The 17,137-nt window shown below is 34.3% G+C and overlaps 1 protein-coding gene across 2 annotated transcripts in view; it reads left to right on the forward strand.

Annotated features, from left to right (window-relative positions):
- Window positions 1-3,038: 3,038 nt before the first annotated feature.
- LOC128230606 (uncharacterized) overlaps window positions 3,039-17,137 on the forward strand; it is a 40,379-nt gene continuing 26,280 nt past the window's right edge. Inside the window, exon 1 of one of the 2 annotated variants that reach the window (XM_052943026.1) lies at window positions 3,039-3,250. In XM_052943026.1, the coding sequence (XP_052798986.1) occupies window positions 3,144-3,250 (107 nt within the window). In that variant the 5' untranslated portion in view covers window positions 3,039-3,143. The remainder of the gene's footprint in view (window positions 3,251-17,137) is intronic. The other variant, XM_052943024.1, reaches the window with a different exon arrangement.

Genomic DNA, 17,137 nt, shown 5'->3' on the forward strand with positions numbered 1-17,137 from the left:
TCTTATGTACAAGTGATTCAAAGGTAATATTTCTACTTTTGATACAACCTTATTCACTGTGATTTGCCTATAATTTTTTCTGACTTCATGTGAATGACCCTCCGATACTCGTATTGGGTATCATATGAATTGTAGTTAGAAATTAACAATGTATCTGCCGCCATGTATATTTGCCTCCTCCATTAAATTGTGTCACATGTTAAACTTATGTTAAGTAGATTGATAAATATGTGTAATTATGGCATGTTATGTATTGATATGCAATTATATTCTGATTTAAATTGCCATTGTCTCAGACTAGTCTTGGTCTCAATATTGAAAAAAGTATTATATCAAAACTCTTTTTGTCAAGAATTGTGACTTAAGTTATATTTAATAAACTGGGAAATTTGGTTAAGATATGATCAATTGATTTCTCGAATTACGGACATTACGGACCATGGACATGACGGACCAGACATAACGGACCAGATTTGGGGACGTAACGGACCATATTTAGGGACATTACGCCCCATCTTGAGAAACTTACGGACCATGATTTATAATGTTATTAACTTTTAAATTTATTCACACCACCGTCTTTTATTCTTTAATAAATACTTGTATATGAGTGCTCAGTATGATATGACACATGCCAATTGTCTTCCATCTAACTGTGAAAAAATCTGCCTGGTTTGTTTTTAAACGAATGGTACACTTCTGTGAACTCTTGAAGTAAATGTGTAAATAAAATATTGTTTAAAGAACGATTTTGAATTTTGTTATATGATTTTCCAGTTGAAGTAGGTAGTTGGAGGACTAAAAACATACATTACAGAAATGCCACCTTTGTGATTCTAATCGTATTGGTGATGAATTTAATTATTTGTTAGAGTGTAGTTAGTTCATTAACGAAATACGACGTTTCATTGATAACTTTTTTTAATTTTAGAACCCCGAACTTTATGAAATTAAACCCAGAATGTAATATGTTTTCAAAGTTGTGTAAATTTATTAAATGTTTTAATAAAAAAAAATCAGAATATCATGTATTCCTCTTTATGTCATGCTGTTAATTATTATTTTAAAAGAAACAAACATTCAATTAAAACAGATGTAACGGAAAACAAAAAAATATGACAATCCAAAGTTGATTTCAGTAAGTAATCGATCACCTATAAGAACATATAAATATTCACATTCACAAATATACATAAGTTGTATGTAAAATTATAAATCATTGTCCGTAATGACCTCAAATATGGCATTTTATGAATTTTGCTCTAAAACAAACTGTGAGTAAACTAATGTATAGTTCATGGTTCGTAATGCCCCGAAATATGGTACATTAGGCCTAAAAAAATAAACTGTGTGGTTCGGGTAACATGGTCCCCAAGAATAGGTAGGGTAGGTCGGATTTTTTTTTTTTTTTTTTTTTTAGTTTGGTACAGGTTTGTTTGCTTTGTTTTTGTCCTTTTTCAACATAATTTCAGTTATATAAGGACATTGCTGAGCATCGCTGCAGTTAGGTGGTGTGTCATTGCTAGTTTTGTTGACATCGCCACACACCTTTCAAAAGCAAAACATATTGATAATTAAATGTGACAATACTGACCGGCTTCAGCATCTCAAAAACAATTCTCTGCCATTCTACAATAAGTAAAGTTAGGAATAATTTATAAACTGTACAAATGGCAACAGACCCAGGTTTCAGTCCCAGTTTAAAAGAAAGTCACATTTTGTCAGGCACCAGCCTATGTCAGAACTCCCAGTATTTTATATTTCCTTTCTATATTAGTAGTATGTTTGTCCTGCTGCTATTTTATTTAAACTATTTTTATGATTGCATCTGACAACATGACAAGTGAAATGGGTCATGCCTTGTCCTGCAGTGGTGGGTGGGGTATATTAAAATTAGACCGTCATTCAATCTTATGTGTGGGAAAACTTATACTATTATCCATGATACATTTTGTTCCATTGTATATACATTTTGTACCTTACTCTGAAGAGCGAAAAGTCGGAGAATTTCTTGATAAATTGTACGACAGGAATACCGTACAGCTGTTCTTCTTACAAACGGGTCCATGGCCCCTTGTCGGATGTTGATATGTCAATCTCGGATACAGATCCCGGCTCGAACAAAAACATTATTTCTACATCTTCGAAACTCATCTTGGGTGTTATGTGCTTAAACTCTCGACGTTCTGGAGTGTGTGTTTTTTTCGCAAGTCGCACCAAAAAACACACAAAAAAACAGTAGGTTCGGCGATATTTTCCAGGTAGGGTCGGGTGACCCGAACCACACAATTTATTTTTTTAGGCCTTATTAGGTAAAAACAAACTGTGAGTTAAATTATATATCCATGTATCGTTGTCTGCGAATATGGTATGTAATAAAGTTATAAAGTTAAAACAAACTATGAGATAAATTATAAGTTAAACGTATTTTATTAGCTATTTAAGGGCTTAGTTATTTTCGTACGAGTTTTTCGTTTTTCTATTTTTAAAAACATCTTTCAAAGTCACTAAAAAGAAGAAAAAATCATCATAAAATCATTTTTCTATAAAGTTCCGTTTAAAAATAATAATATATATACATTAATTTCTGGTTTATTTCAATATAATGATATTGTAAGCTATTTTCGCGAAAAAAGGCTAGTGTCGCAGAAATGGGCTATTTTTAAAAACATCTTTCAAACTCACTAAAAAAGGGAAAAAAAACAACAAATAAAATAATTTTTCTACAATGTTTCGTTTATATATACTTATATATATATATAAATAAATATCTGGTTTATTTCAATATAATGATATAGCAGGCTATTTTCGTAGACAGATGCTATTTTCGCGAAAATAGGCTATTTTCGCTATCTAGCTATACCGCTTTGTATGTATCAGACCGTAAGTTCGAATTATAGTATCATCTCGTTCACAATTAAATTGCAAGAAAACAGCAACAATTTTGAACGTATAATACACTATTTTACAGTTGACAAGTCAAATTTTAACTTAGATATGACTAGATCTCAAAAAACCTTTAACCTCTACTCTAGTTTTTGAACCGTAACTTCGAATTCCGCGAAGAAGTTGATGGTCGACGCAAGAATTTCAGAAATCTCTGCACTAGTCGAGTTAATATCGAGTTTGATTTGCAAGTAACCATGTCAGAAAAATCATCAATGCGTGTTTTAAATGTCAAAGAGATAGAAGATACCAGCAAGCGATCTGCAGTGGAAATATCGAAGGAAATGCAAAAGACTATGTTAAAGTGAGTCATGAGACATTTTTACCTCATCTAATTTTGTAAGATAAAACATACTGGTATTGTAGAAGTGTTGTTGTCATTATTGTCGTGGATGTACAAAACCTTACCATGGCCATGACTTTAATGATAATTTTTAAATTAATCTTACAGAAAATTACGTACATATGAAGCTATAAACTTTCTATACCAGTAGGTGTCGTAGTTATTGAGACACCTTTTGAGGTGTAATCAAGATATAATATTCTCCTGAATTTGGAAGATAACTGTATATATTTTATGTAAAATTTTAACTTCAGCTCTTCTGCTGTTATAATAATGCAAATTATAGTGAAATTAAATTACTTAACTCCATTTCATAGAGGTGTTCAAAAGGGGTCAAAATTTAGTTTGACAGAAGTACAATAGTTCGCAGACACTTCCTAAAATAAACAACAAAACCCGGGAATCCGCTCGGAAGCAAGTTTTCTTTTTTTTAAATATGTTTAAGAGTTGAAATATTTAAACCAGTACCAAGGGCAGATCCAGGATTTGATGTTAGAGGGGGCGTCACTTACGGGCGTAACCTTTTGAGTTACGTCCTTCCCTTAGAACTGAAATTTATTTGATTTAAAGTGTTTGTAGCGGGGTTTTGGGTAGTCTAAAATAATAGACGTGTTATACGGGATTCTTCCAATCCCTAACGTCTAAACGGGAATGTGCAAAAAACAGGGGTGTTTTAAAAATATTGAAATTGTTTTAAGTGAAGTATTTTATGGTTGATATTGATCATAAAGAGTTATATTTATATTTTACCATGTAAGTAAAATGTTATTTTGCACTAAATGCATTAAAACAAGTTGTTTACCTTTCCAATAAAACGAAAGTTGACCGACACTGACAACAATTATGCGAAGGGGAACAACTCGTTACAATCGTAAGAACTCGGCCTCCTCCGACAAAGCTTCGAGAAAGACCTCGTTATACAATCGTAACAACTCGGCCATGGCCGAAATGTTCCGAGCGATTTAAAACTGTGCCCTGAAGCATTGCAGGTGCCCTTCATGTATATATCGTTATGTTTTGACAGAATGAAATGAAGAAAAGCCGTCAAACTCATAATTATTAGTTGGATATTTATTTTTTTGTGTACGGAACTAATATAAAATAACATTAACTGGTAATATTTCTTGTTTTTATGATATTTTATAGACGCTATATGCTTTAACCCGGAATCCTGATCGGAACAACTACCCACTTTTGATACTAAACAATTTGTACGTGAAGGATTTGCCATATCAAAAATCTAAAAAAAATCCGTCAACGTACAATTATTTGGACTAGGTTTTGGGGTACTCCCTTTAGAACATTTTTAACAGTTTTTAGTCCGAAATCGTGCATTTTGGGTGTATTTTATTACTTTTTCTCCTATATTGAAATAAAAAGGTACGCTTGGACAACTGGGGGGGGGGGGGCTCCCCCTTGGATCCAGTAGTGAGTGAGTACTTATTATTGAAAATATATATTTCATTTAATGAATTAAATAATAAATCGAATAAATTTATTATTTGTCATTTAAATGATTTTATATACAGGGATATTAATTTTCTACAAAATGAAATAATAAATATTTCCTTACAATATTTATTGTTGATTTAAACATATTTTATCAGCCTTTTTTCTTTCAACATGATCATTATATACAACAATAATATAGAGTATACAAAAAGCAAATGGGTTGGACACAAGTTCTAACAACATTTATTTAGTAACGTCTTCCCCATGAGCACATAAACTTGATAAGTATTTAGCGATACATATAAATAAGAAAAATATAAATAAGAAAAAGGTAAGGAAATGGATAAGTGAAAGAAATGTTAGTAAAAGATAGGAAGTAAAAAGAAAAGAAGAAGAAATCTGACTCACTGCTACACAGGTGATATGTGGTCAACTGTTCAATAAAACAACCTGGTTCAGTTATAATTAAAGAAGGGGCTAATCCGTAAACTGTTTAGAGTGTTTTATAAATAAGTGTACATAATGGAATAATACAATATTTTCATCGTCGGAGAGTGAGGGATTTCCTATTAACAAAAGCACTGATACACGGGGTACAACTTTCCTGGGTTAAACCAGTACTGAGTACACCAGTTTTCCAAGCACTACCCTTTAAATGCCTAGCGCCAGGCAAGGGAGCTACTTGTACCAATTTTTAACGTCTTTTGGTATGACGCGGCCAGGGATCAAACCCACGACCTCCCGCTCCGTAGGAGGATGCTTAACCATACTGCTTTCCCGTCGAAATTATATCAAATTGGCCTTAAATTTTCTTTTAAAAACCACAAAATTATATCAACCATGCTAAAATACCATATTAATCTGTCACTTAAAAGAACATGGTGCAATAAACAACTTTTCAAATCACTTCAGCCTAGATCGTTGCTAAGTTACCAGTACGGTACACAAGAAATTAATCATTAATCAGCATTCTTTGATAATGGGCATCCTTCTAATCAGTATTTTTGTAAATATCAAAGACATTTTAAAACATTATGAAACTGTCAAAACATTAAAGAAAACAACATTTCCAAGGTGTTATTAATTATCTACAGTGTATAAAATTTTACGACATTTTGACGGGGAAATTGACAAATTTCTGCAGTCGTCTGCACTTACACTCCGACCTGTTTTGGCAGTCTGATTTGATTTTTTAGCAGCTCTTCTGAAAATAAGCTTGTTTTTACAAGTCAGAGGAAATATTCGTCTGTTTCTCAATCAAAAACACTGACATTTGACAAGTCTCTTAACCATGACTTATTTCATGCGTATTTTCCGAAAATCTAAAAATAGTAACAAATATCAAGTTTTTGTTTACATTTTTGACTGAAAATTAAAGGAATTAGAAAATCTACCGCTTTTGAAACCAATTTACCGCTTTTGAGACCTAAATCTACCTCTCTGTCATTGCCGAAGGTTAACATGTCTGCGTTCCTGAGTATAAAGATTACACCTAAAGAAATAATGCTCTGCATCTTCAACTTGGTAACCACACTGGCATCTAGTGTTGTTAAGCAAATGGTTATTATAGAGATCAAAATAAAGATTACTACAATGATTCCTTATACAAGCATGCATTACGTAGTATACATGTTCTCCTAACAGGAAGTACTTGGGAACCACACTTGATATGTTACTTCCAAAATGAGCTGAAAATCGTGAATGTACGAGAACTACTGTTGTCACGAAATCACCTCATGGTAAGGTTTGGCTATTAACAGGCAATACAAATGTCTAACATGTCCGGTATATTTCCATTTGGATTGACAAACTTTTATCTTGGTCGGTCATAATGTCCAGTGAAAATAACAGTTTAATTTTCGGCAAATTTGCTTTGGTTTCTATTTGATAGTTTTCAGTTAATGTTTATTGTCATTTTAAACCATATCATGATTATTCAGCGCGTTAATATGTGTATCACTTAACCCCCTTTTCACACAAAAATACTCGTAAGGATCCGATGAGCTATTGTGATCGGCTATATCTCCGGCGTCTGTCGTCCGTCGTTCGGCGTCAGCGATTGGTTATAATCATCATCTTTTCCTAAACTGCTTGGACAATTTTGATGAAACTTCATAGGAATGGTCCTTGGTTGGTGCTTTTTCAAAATTGTTCCGAAATCAAAAACATTAGCTCAATACATGACCTCATTAGTAGCATCCGCCTCTAGGGATGTTTTGAAGTTAATGATTTGCGAAGCAATGGAGGGTGAAAAAAAGAATATTTTTTCCAGACACCAAAAAGGGTAATAAGTTTGCAACATGAGCGTGTCTGGCTTTTTGTTAGTCATATTTCCATTTACGCAACAGTCCTCAGTCCTTTTTGAATACGCGTGTAACCCGGGTGTAAATCAAAGCGCTGATAGCGCTGCATGAACAGGGTTTTATACGGGTTTTCACCATTATGATTCACGATCACGTGTTTATAAGCTGCTGATATGTTGCACAGTGAATCTAAGAGTCCTCGTGTAAAACAACCACAGGGGCCGCCCCAGGTTTATTGAAGCATGATGGTAAATGAAAAATTAATATTTTATTGACAATAAAATTAATGTCGCTGGGTAGGAAGGCAAACAAGGATGGAGAATGTAACCAATCCAAGCAGAACTCCATCATATGGTGTTACATATGAGTATATATATACTAATCAAACTTTACTCATTAGAAAGAGTTTGCCTTTGTTTGCCTTGTTATTCACAAAACAACTTCGAAAATACAACAGATTAAAGAGAAATAGTTTCTTAATTAAAATGATGAAAATTAAAATAATTGATTTCAAACAATTGTAGATGATACACTTAAAAAAGTTATTAAATTCTCGATATTTTCTCATATTTACACCAAACCAGCAAAAATAGAAATCGATTCATAAAATCATTAATTTCAAAACTTTTTTTCGTTCATTGTCTATATGGTGACCGTGAGGGGCCGTAATTACAATTGACTGGTGCATTAGAATATTTCTTGAGCCACAATCACTGACCATCTGTATAGAAGTTGATAAAAACATCCACTCTTATTCCCTGGTGTACCCCAGCCAGGGGATGGGGGGTGGGGTGGGGTTACATTTGTCTGATTGATGCATTAACAACTGGAAAAGCTATGTTTAAATGCAATCTTGGAAGGGCCAGTCGGCCTTTGCCTATCATCAGAGTACATCCCTAAGACCATGGGGCCTACTGTTGGGCCCCCATCGACCCACAGAATAGCATGTATGAATAATGCGCCAGTCAATTGTAACCACGGCCCCCAGGTCCAGGGGAATGCCGGGGAAATGGGCCATGTTTTTACATTTCAGGTGGACCCGCAGTGCTGGATGAATGTGGTGGTTTTGTCTTTGCGCAAAATATAGCGGGGAATTTGTCTTACCTAGGCTCCCTGGGGTGCGGGGGCATTTGGCGGGGATTTGACTATCACCGAGGTTGGCTGGACCGAAAGTCCCGGCTAAGTCCGTGGTTACAATAGACTGGTGCATAATGTAACATGAATCAAAACTAACCCTTATATCTCATCTTACATTTAGCACAACCTGATTTAACTTCTTTTATTATTTTAATTTTCTTAATGCAGTCCACTGGAAATCCATTGGTATACAACTGAAATAAATTTGACCAGTGGCATACCACTACTGATTATTGTTTACCAGTGGAATACCAGTGTTATAATGTTTATCACTGAAATGCATTTGTATTCCACTGGTATTATATGGTATTTCATTGGAATACCAGTGTATTTTTGTATTCCACTGGAATACAGTGGTATTCCAGTGGTATTCCATTGACATTTTTACTGGGGTCAGCAACTCTCTTCTATATCGTCAGGTAACTCGTCAGCACTTTAGCACGTTTGTTATTCCCACGTGGGCTATCACGTGATGTTTTAAGCAGGGAAACTGTGCGATCATTGAGATCAATGAGAACATTGTTGCTTTCTAGGTCATTCCAGGTTTTAGGATGAGAATACATTTGTAATTCCTAAGCGAGGGTGGGTCAAACAACAAACACAGTGTTCTTCAATATATCTATATTCAACATTATCGAATGTAGATATAATATAGGAGCGTCCTGAAAATATAAATATAAACAATCATAAGATAATGAATAATAACATGTTTATAAGTTAACGTTGTAAACAGTCTAATATCTTATACGATTTAATCGTGTGCAGTGGCAGATTAAATTAAATGGATAAAGCATATAAGACACATATAATACAAGCGATTACAACAACAACAACAACAACAACACAGTACATCATAAAACAAAACATTGACGTGGATCTTACTGATTTATGGAATCAAACACTCCTACTCCCTCGTACTCCCATGGTGACTTCTGTTATCCATGCATGTTATCATCTGTAACCAAACCCACATATGTTAGTATATGGAAAGAGGCAAAAAGAATATCACGGAACTGCCATTCTCGTTTTAAATACAAAATCTGCTGATGTCGTAAAAATACATGACAAAACTAAATAAATGCAGCTGAATGAAATAATGATCATTCCCATCCATTGCTAACCCAAGACAAACACAAAAAACTACAAATGCAAATTAATACTAACCATCAGAACATCAGATTCCAAGTAAAACAATCAAGTTTTCTAAAACAAAGTAAAACAAACATCTCTGTAGACTTCATCTGTGCACGACAATCAATCAAGCTTCAGATTTCCCGCTTCTTCTTTACAAAGGCAAGGGAGAGAAATCTGACTAACTTAATGCATTATCTCATTACATGATTATCTCTCTTCGACTGTAAATTCACTTGGCTTCATCATTGTATCACGTGATTGAATGATGAGCTTCGAGTGGATTGTAATTCTTTGTTTACGTATCTATGTTATTCATTTTTTGGCGCAGGGATACTACTATAATGTTATCTTTATCTAAGTTCAACAGATTAAATTATTTAAATAGATATTGCGTTATTGATGCTTCTTGCTTTGTCAAATCTACCTCGGTTATTGGAAACATAGCTTGCAATTTATATAGCCTGCACTTTCTTAAACTATATTTTTGGTGGTTAATCGGCAGGCGACATTTGTTTCTATTAATAGGAATTTTCTGTTGTGAGTGTCGAGTTTGTGGCTACACTGAACAGGGTTGAGAACAACCCTGTTCAACAAAATGAAACAAGCTTGCGGTGATGTCACTGCTAAAAATAATCCATTATTTTGATAAATTTTACATGTACCTTTGGTGAAATTCTGTACGCTTTAAACGTGTCCAGATATTTCTTTTGGTTGTTAAAACGGAATAAGTTAGCTGCAGATGTGGTTAGCTGCTAGAACCACAGAAAATGAAGTTACATGTTTAATTTTCAGAGTATCAGAGTGATTCAGTGGCTGAAAGTGTATAATTGGTAGAGAAGAAATTACATATACTACTTGGAGGGAATTGCTAGCAAATGGCAAGGCATATGGTCTGGAATATTATAATATTATCCTGAATCTGAATTTGACAGTAATTTGGTTTTGTTAGCCCTCACTGGTGGGGGTGGGGGGATAGGGGTAGTACTCAGATTCAGTATCATATTCAAGTACATTTAAACAAATAAACATGCACCAGAAGAATAGGAATTGTGGTTAAGAAATGCTTAAATTCATCCCACAAGGGGCATTGCCCCGTTGACTCTTACTGGGGGAGGACACCCAGAACCCCCCCCCCCCCAGCAATTTAACATAGTTTTGTCAGTGTGCAGGCAATTGAACAAAGTCCTGTCAGTGTGCAGGTATCTGTACCAAGTGCTGTCAGTGTGCAGTCAATTTTCAAGTCTTGTCAGTGTGCAGGCAACTGAACGAAATCCTGTCAGTGTGCAGGTATGAGAATCAAATTCTCTCAATGTGCAGTCAATCATCAAGTCCTGTCAGTGTGCAGTTTACTGAACAAAATCCTGTCAGTGTGCCGTCAAGCGACAAGTCCTGTCAGTGTGCAGGCAACTGTGACAAGTCCTGTCAGTGATTGTCCAGGCAACATGTTTGACCAGTATGTTTTTCAATATTCTTTGAGAACAAATATCAAGCTGTATTGATTACAAGGGTTAAACTCTTTTACTCAGGTGAGTGATTTAGGGCCATCATGGCCCTTTTGTTTCTTTTTAATTTGACTTTTTTATTGCTTTTGACAAGCACATGTTACACCATCTTTGTGTTATTTTCTAAGACAAAGTGGCGTATAGTCGAGCAAACTGACCTATGACAGCTCTTGTTTAATTAGGCTTTATGTAAGAACGTTATTGTCGGCTTTATGTAAGAATGTTATTGTCAACATTCGAGAAAAGTTATCTTCTGTATAATGCTTAAGAGGGTTAAATACCTTACATTAAAACACACACTTTAGAATATATAAAAATACAAACAGACCAGAACAACAGTTAGGTTGTTGCTTATTTCATTGGTAACCTGAATTTAATGTAATTTTTTTTAGACCTTGGCATAATATCTCAGAAAAGTATGATAACCATCCATTTCGCTCTAGTCACTCCCTAGTAACCACCCTTTAATTATAGAAATAACCTCAAATGGGTCTTGTAGGGGAGTGTGTGTTTTTTTAGAATTTTAGAAATATGACCTATACCCATGGAATTGGGAATTTTCGCAGCAATTTTGGCAAAATTGGGAATTTTCTTCATAAATACTCACAAAGGATGATTATGATATATATATATATATATATATATATATATATATATATATATATATATATATATATATATATATATAATACTTGATACGTGAATAACACTAAACACTGTTCAACATATTTATTTGCAACATACAGTAAACCCCTGGAATCAGACCACCTATTGGACTTCAAGAAAAAGGTCTTAATAGCGGGGTGGTCTCATTACTGAGTTTGTGCTAAAAAGGTATTTGAATGGTCAACTGGTGGAATTCATTAGATTTCTACCATGTAAATGTAAAATGTAAAAATAAATAAAAAGTTATATAATTTATTAATTGGCATCATAAATTGCTTAAAAAATAAACTGTATTAAAACTACACAGTTTTAATGTCCTGTAATTATATTTTCACAGTAAGTCCCCCCAAAAAATCCAATTAAAAGCATTGAATCAATTATCAAGTTAACCCACCAATTATGAAACAATTAAGCGGCTACTTGTTGTCGTAAAAGGGTCGATGATTATCCTTAAACCAATTATTATCCTTAAACCGGGACACGTGTTGTAAACTTCTTTGTATTGCGTTAAAATCAAGGTCTGACCCCAATATGTATTGTTCCTATCAATAAATTGCCCGCGGTCGCATTAATGTATCATTAAAAGGGACTGGATTAAGTGGTCGTATTACTGAATAAAGGGGTGCCCGTTTTTTCGGTGTTTACGACCATTGATTTATAGAGGAAAAGAAAAAAGCGGGTTGGTCATAAAAACGGAGTGGTAGCATACAGGGTTTTTACTGTAATATGCACAGACTTACTATGATATGTTCATAGTCTAAAACATTTTAAACTATTTTCATAATCATATAAGCATGTAAACAAATTAAACTATGAATAGAATGACTCAGTAACCACCCTATAGAGATAAATCCATCTCTTTCAATCCTTTAAAACAGTTGATTGTTTGATTAACAAGTTCTGGGCTCAGATATTGATGCACTTGATTAATAATGCAAATTCTCATCATTGCATCCATTTTTGAAAGTCTGGTTCTGGGGAATAATCCGCCCCAGGCCAAAGAAAAAAGGATGCCATGGGAGATGAACACACAATTTTTTTAATGTTGGCGTTGAAATATAGATTCCATATAATATATTCTTCTTGAATTTTATTTCTTTATTTTACAAAACATAGCCATTTGTATCTGAACATAACAAAATTTACCAATAAGGCCTTTTTTTTTAGTTATATGTTTTACGAATGGCCAGAGTTGCGAAGTGTCGGAGGAGGAGGAAATAAAAATAAAATTACATTTCTGGAATTTTATTTTTTGGTCGGGAAAAAAACACACAGAAAAGCAAAAGCTATGATGTATTCTCTATGACTTTCTATTTTAATGTCAAGTCAATATGTAAGTGTGCACATTTGTTTTTGCTTTATCTGACAAGTTCACTTCATATTTTCATAAATCACTCTTTATACTTTGTAAATGCAGGTTATAATAGACAAGTGACATAATAATAATCAATTATTTTCGGTAAATCTATTTGCCATTTTGAGTTTAAGGAATCGGCTATCACTTCACTGTGTTGTCTTGGCTGCAAATTGTCTGATACCAATTCACCAACCATGTCATTGTTACAGTTAGCAAAAGAGCTTTTTTGTTTCCTTCTATACAGGGAATATTTATCCGCCAGGAACTAGCGATCCAGGAACTTGTAAATCAACTGATTATAGCTGTCTGATAAAACAAAAGCTGTCTATCCAACAGTGATTCAAATGATACTAGGTGTCCATCACACATTCTGTCCAACAAGCAGTCCAAACAACACTGGTGGTCCAACCAACACTTCCGGTCCATCCATTTATAGTAACTGTTGTTCAACCAACACGTATGGTCCATCCAATATAGCGGTCCAGTAAGCAATAGATGCCCAACCAACAATAGAGTTTCAACAGGCACTAGCTTACATCATGTTGCTACCAATCTAGCAGCCCAACCGATTGTAGTGATGTTTTACATTGAAAGTGATGGTCTCAGTAGATAACATCAGCATATTTGAATCATATCTGTAAAAAAAGAATGGAACATTAAAAGTATATTTTTTATAAAAAAAATAAGTTACTTTCAGACTTATTTATCTAAAAAAATTATTACATAATATTATAACACACAGAGCAGTATAAATAACAATTTATATTGATGATTATTTATATATGTTCATTCATAAGACTATTAAATAGTTATACTGTACCTGGTAATAGTATACATACAGATTCCTCATTATAGATTATCATAATTACATGTCCTGGGGCGTACCTAGGTCAAAATCTAGGATACGCACAGGCAGACGTCTCATTCGGATCCAAGTTGTTTGAATATATAACGATACTCGGGGTAAGGCAGTGAACGGGTTAAAACCTACATGGTATTACCAATGTAGTTTTATGATTGGTGCATTGCATCACAAACTATTCGTTTTATTCCTTGATTACACTACCTTTGGAGGCAGCAGATACTGTGCCTTGTACCGTCCATTGCCTTTCAACAGCTGTGCGTCTAGATCAACAAGCAAATGGTCTACGAACGAGCCGAGATAGTAAACAAACCGTTGTGGATAAGCTAAGAGAAGAATTTCGATAAGGATGTTTTAATAAACCATGCAAGATATATCATAACATTATATAGTACTGACCTGGAAGGGAACTTATACTGGTGAACGCTGTTCCAAGTTGCGGTTAATAGCTCTTTCTTCTCACTGTCGTCTAGTTTTTGCCCGAAAATATCACCGTAAGGCGGATTAAATGTCTGTTCAGTCATTTTTAAAAGTCCCGCCTTGTAAACATCATTCGGATCATTTACCAGGAGGTCAACAGGATCCACACCGATTTGGCAGGTTATGGGAAAATAACCCGTGTATAACTTAAGTTGTGATCTACATCGTGATCACCTTTTTTGCGGAATTTAGGTATTACACTATAAAAACCAACAAATGATAAAATTAAAATTCTGACGTAATTATTTCTTGAATTTAAATGACAAATCTAATAAAAATAAATAAATAATAACAAACCTGGAACGATAATTAGTCCATATTTATCGCTGTTATAACCCGGAAGTCACTCTGCCGCAAAGGATTGTCCGGGTGAGCTAAAACCCGGTACCAGGTATCGATATCGAAAAAAGCCGTTATCACAGTTTATGATACCGGAATATGTTGATACTGTGTTATTTAAAGTATGCATTGGTTGTCAAAAAGCAATTAATAACGGACCGTGGATACTTGAATTTATCATCTGATATTAACCCTGATATTAACATAATTCGGTATCAGAAAGTGTACCAGGTACCGGATACCAGGTTTTTAGCACCAGCCTGCAAATCCGATGAATGTTTTTCATTGGCTTAAACTTTTTCAGAGATGTTTACACCAATGTTTTTACAACTATTGCGATGTCCTCTGCTTTTAATGATTTGCCGCGATAAAGTTTCATCGGCGGAAATAAAAAAAAAACGAAATCACATTTTATTTTTATTTCAAAAATGAGTTTTTTTGAGCAGCGGTGTTCGTAAAACATAGAATCTAATAAAAAAAGGCCTAATGACCATCTTTATTTTGTATTTTATTGCAAATGTACACTTTTACTTCTGCTTATGTCATGTAACCAAAATCCATCAAAGAACTGCAAAGTAACACACAAATTATTTTTTTTAACAACTTTTAATAACACACTTGTTTCAGATTTTTCTGATTCAGTCTCGGAAGACACAGGGCTTGTAACGTTATCAACCAGATCAACATTAGATTCAATGCAACCACTTCCCTGACAAAGACCCGAACAAACTTCTGTTATGTTAATGCTTCCAAGCGGTGAATCTTGCTTAGAAAAAAATCAATCAGCATTGTTGTTATTTTTTTTTAGGTTTTTTCTCCGATAATATTTTGAATTGTGCGGCATGCATTCAATATGATCACATTCATAAGACACTATATTTCAGTAAAGCATTTTTCCCGGTTTTGGGTTTTGATTAGCTCTACTGGTTAAAGGCAATAAGAGATTATGCGATGGTAATGTGTACGGCGTATGTGCGTCTGTGCGTGCGTCAGTGTGTCTGTAAACAATTGCTTGTGAACACGATACAGTCTTCAGTTTTGATTGTATCTCGATGTACTTGTACAGTATTTCGATATCCATAAGAGCTTGGTTCCTTTCGACAACCAGCCAGACCCGCCTATGCATGCCCAGATTATGGGTATTGAAAGTAAAAATGCTATTTTTAGCTAAGTCTGTTTTTAGCCAAGTCTACATGAGCGATGTCTATTTTTAGCCAAACCTGCTTTTTGGTTCTGCAGTTGATTTTGTTCTTGTTGAAAGGCCAAAGGCCATTTTTAGCTCTATTGGCCAAAGAGTTTGTCGTTTGCTCATCCATCTAAACACAATTGGTTGTGAATGTTTGTTCAAATTATGCCCCTGGGATCATTACTGGCCACGCCCCAAGTTCACAGGTTTGGTATACTTAAATTGGAAATGTTTTAAAATCTTTTTGTGTGTTCATGCATCCATCTAAACACAATTGCTTGTGAATGATTGTTCAAATTATGCCCCTGGGGTCATTACTGGCCATCCCCCGGGGTTCACAGGTTTGGTATACTTAAATTGGGATGTTTGAAAATCTTTTTGTGTGAACCAGCTATGCAGACCCTTGCTATTTTGAATAAAGCATAATTTAGTGGTCCGCTACCATGGTTGTTCAAATTATGCCCCTTGGGTCAAAACTGGCACCAAGGAGTCACAAGTTTCCTAGAGACTTATTTAAGAAATATTTTCAAAATATTCTTGTTTCAAACCACAACGCTCATACCTTTGATATTTGTTGTGGAGCATCATATAATGACCGTCTAGCAAAACAGTTGAAATTATGCCCCTGGGGCCAAAGCTTGCCCCACCCCTTTTGACCTACTTTTATATTTTTAAAGCTACAGCAATGAAATTTGGACCATATGTACAGTTTTGCAAACGAGCATCAATGTTGTCCTCGGATGACCTTGACTTTGACCTTTACCAACTTTTTTTTATTTTTAAAGCTACAGAAATGAAACATATTAAAATAGTTCATGCAACTAATCTGCTACAACACTTTCTGTCCTCAGGTGTTGACAATGTGAACTCTATGTTTGTTGCCTATTACTCATACGTACATGCTCTGGATTGAAAATGACCACAAGAGCCATGCCAGTAGAGCATAGGCCCATGGCCTCTTGTTTATTTGAAAAACTTTTGCCAGGCAAAAACTTTAGGGTATGAAACTTTATTTAAAGAATGGTGTAGTTATAATATTGTAATACAAAATCATTTAATTGTTTGTTATTTAAGTAAAATATATGTAAAGTGTAACAATAACATAGACAAGAAAACTGCCAAAGACAGGCTACTAAGGTATCAGGACCAGTCTTAATCTTAAAAGATATTTATTAACTGCCAAAAATAGTATACAGGCTGCAGGCATTAATATGTTTACATGATTTACACACATGCAAAGTTCGAAAAGGAGTTTTTAGTCATTATAGTTATTCTTAAACTATATCTATTAAAATAAGTAATTCTGAGTTATTTAACAAAATACACATATTATCCAAAATAAAAATAAATATTTGTAATTACAATTATCGTTTTTACATAAATTTATATTTAATTTATGTAGCAAAAATGTGGGGCATACATAGGTTGTC

Source organism: Mya arenaria, chromosome 4 (genome assembly GCF_026914265.1).
Source record: "Mya arenaria isolate MELC-2E11 chromosome 4, ASM2691426v1".
In the NCBI taxonomy this organism is placed as follows: domain Eukaryota; kingdom Metazoa; phylum Mollusca; class Bivalvia; order Myida; family Myidae; genus Mya; species Mya arenaria.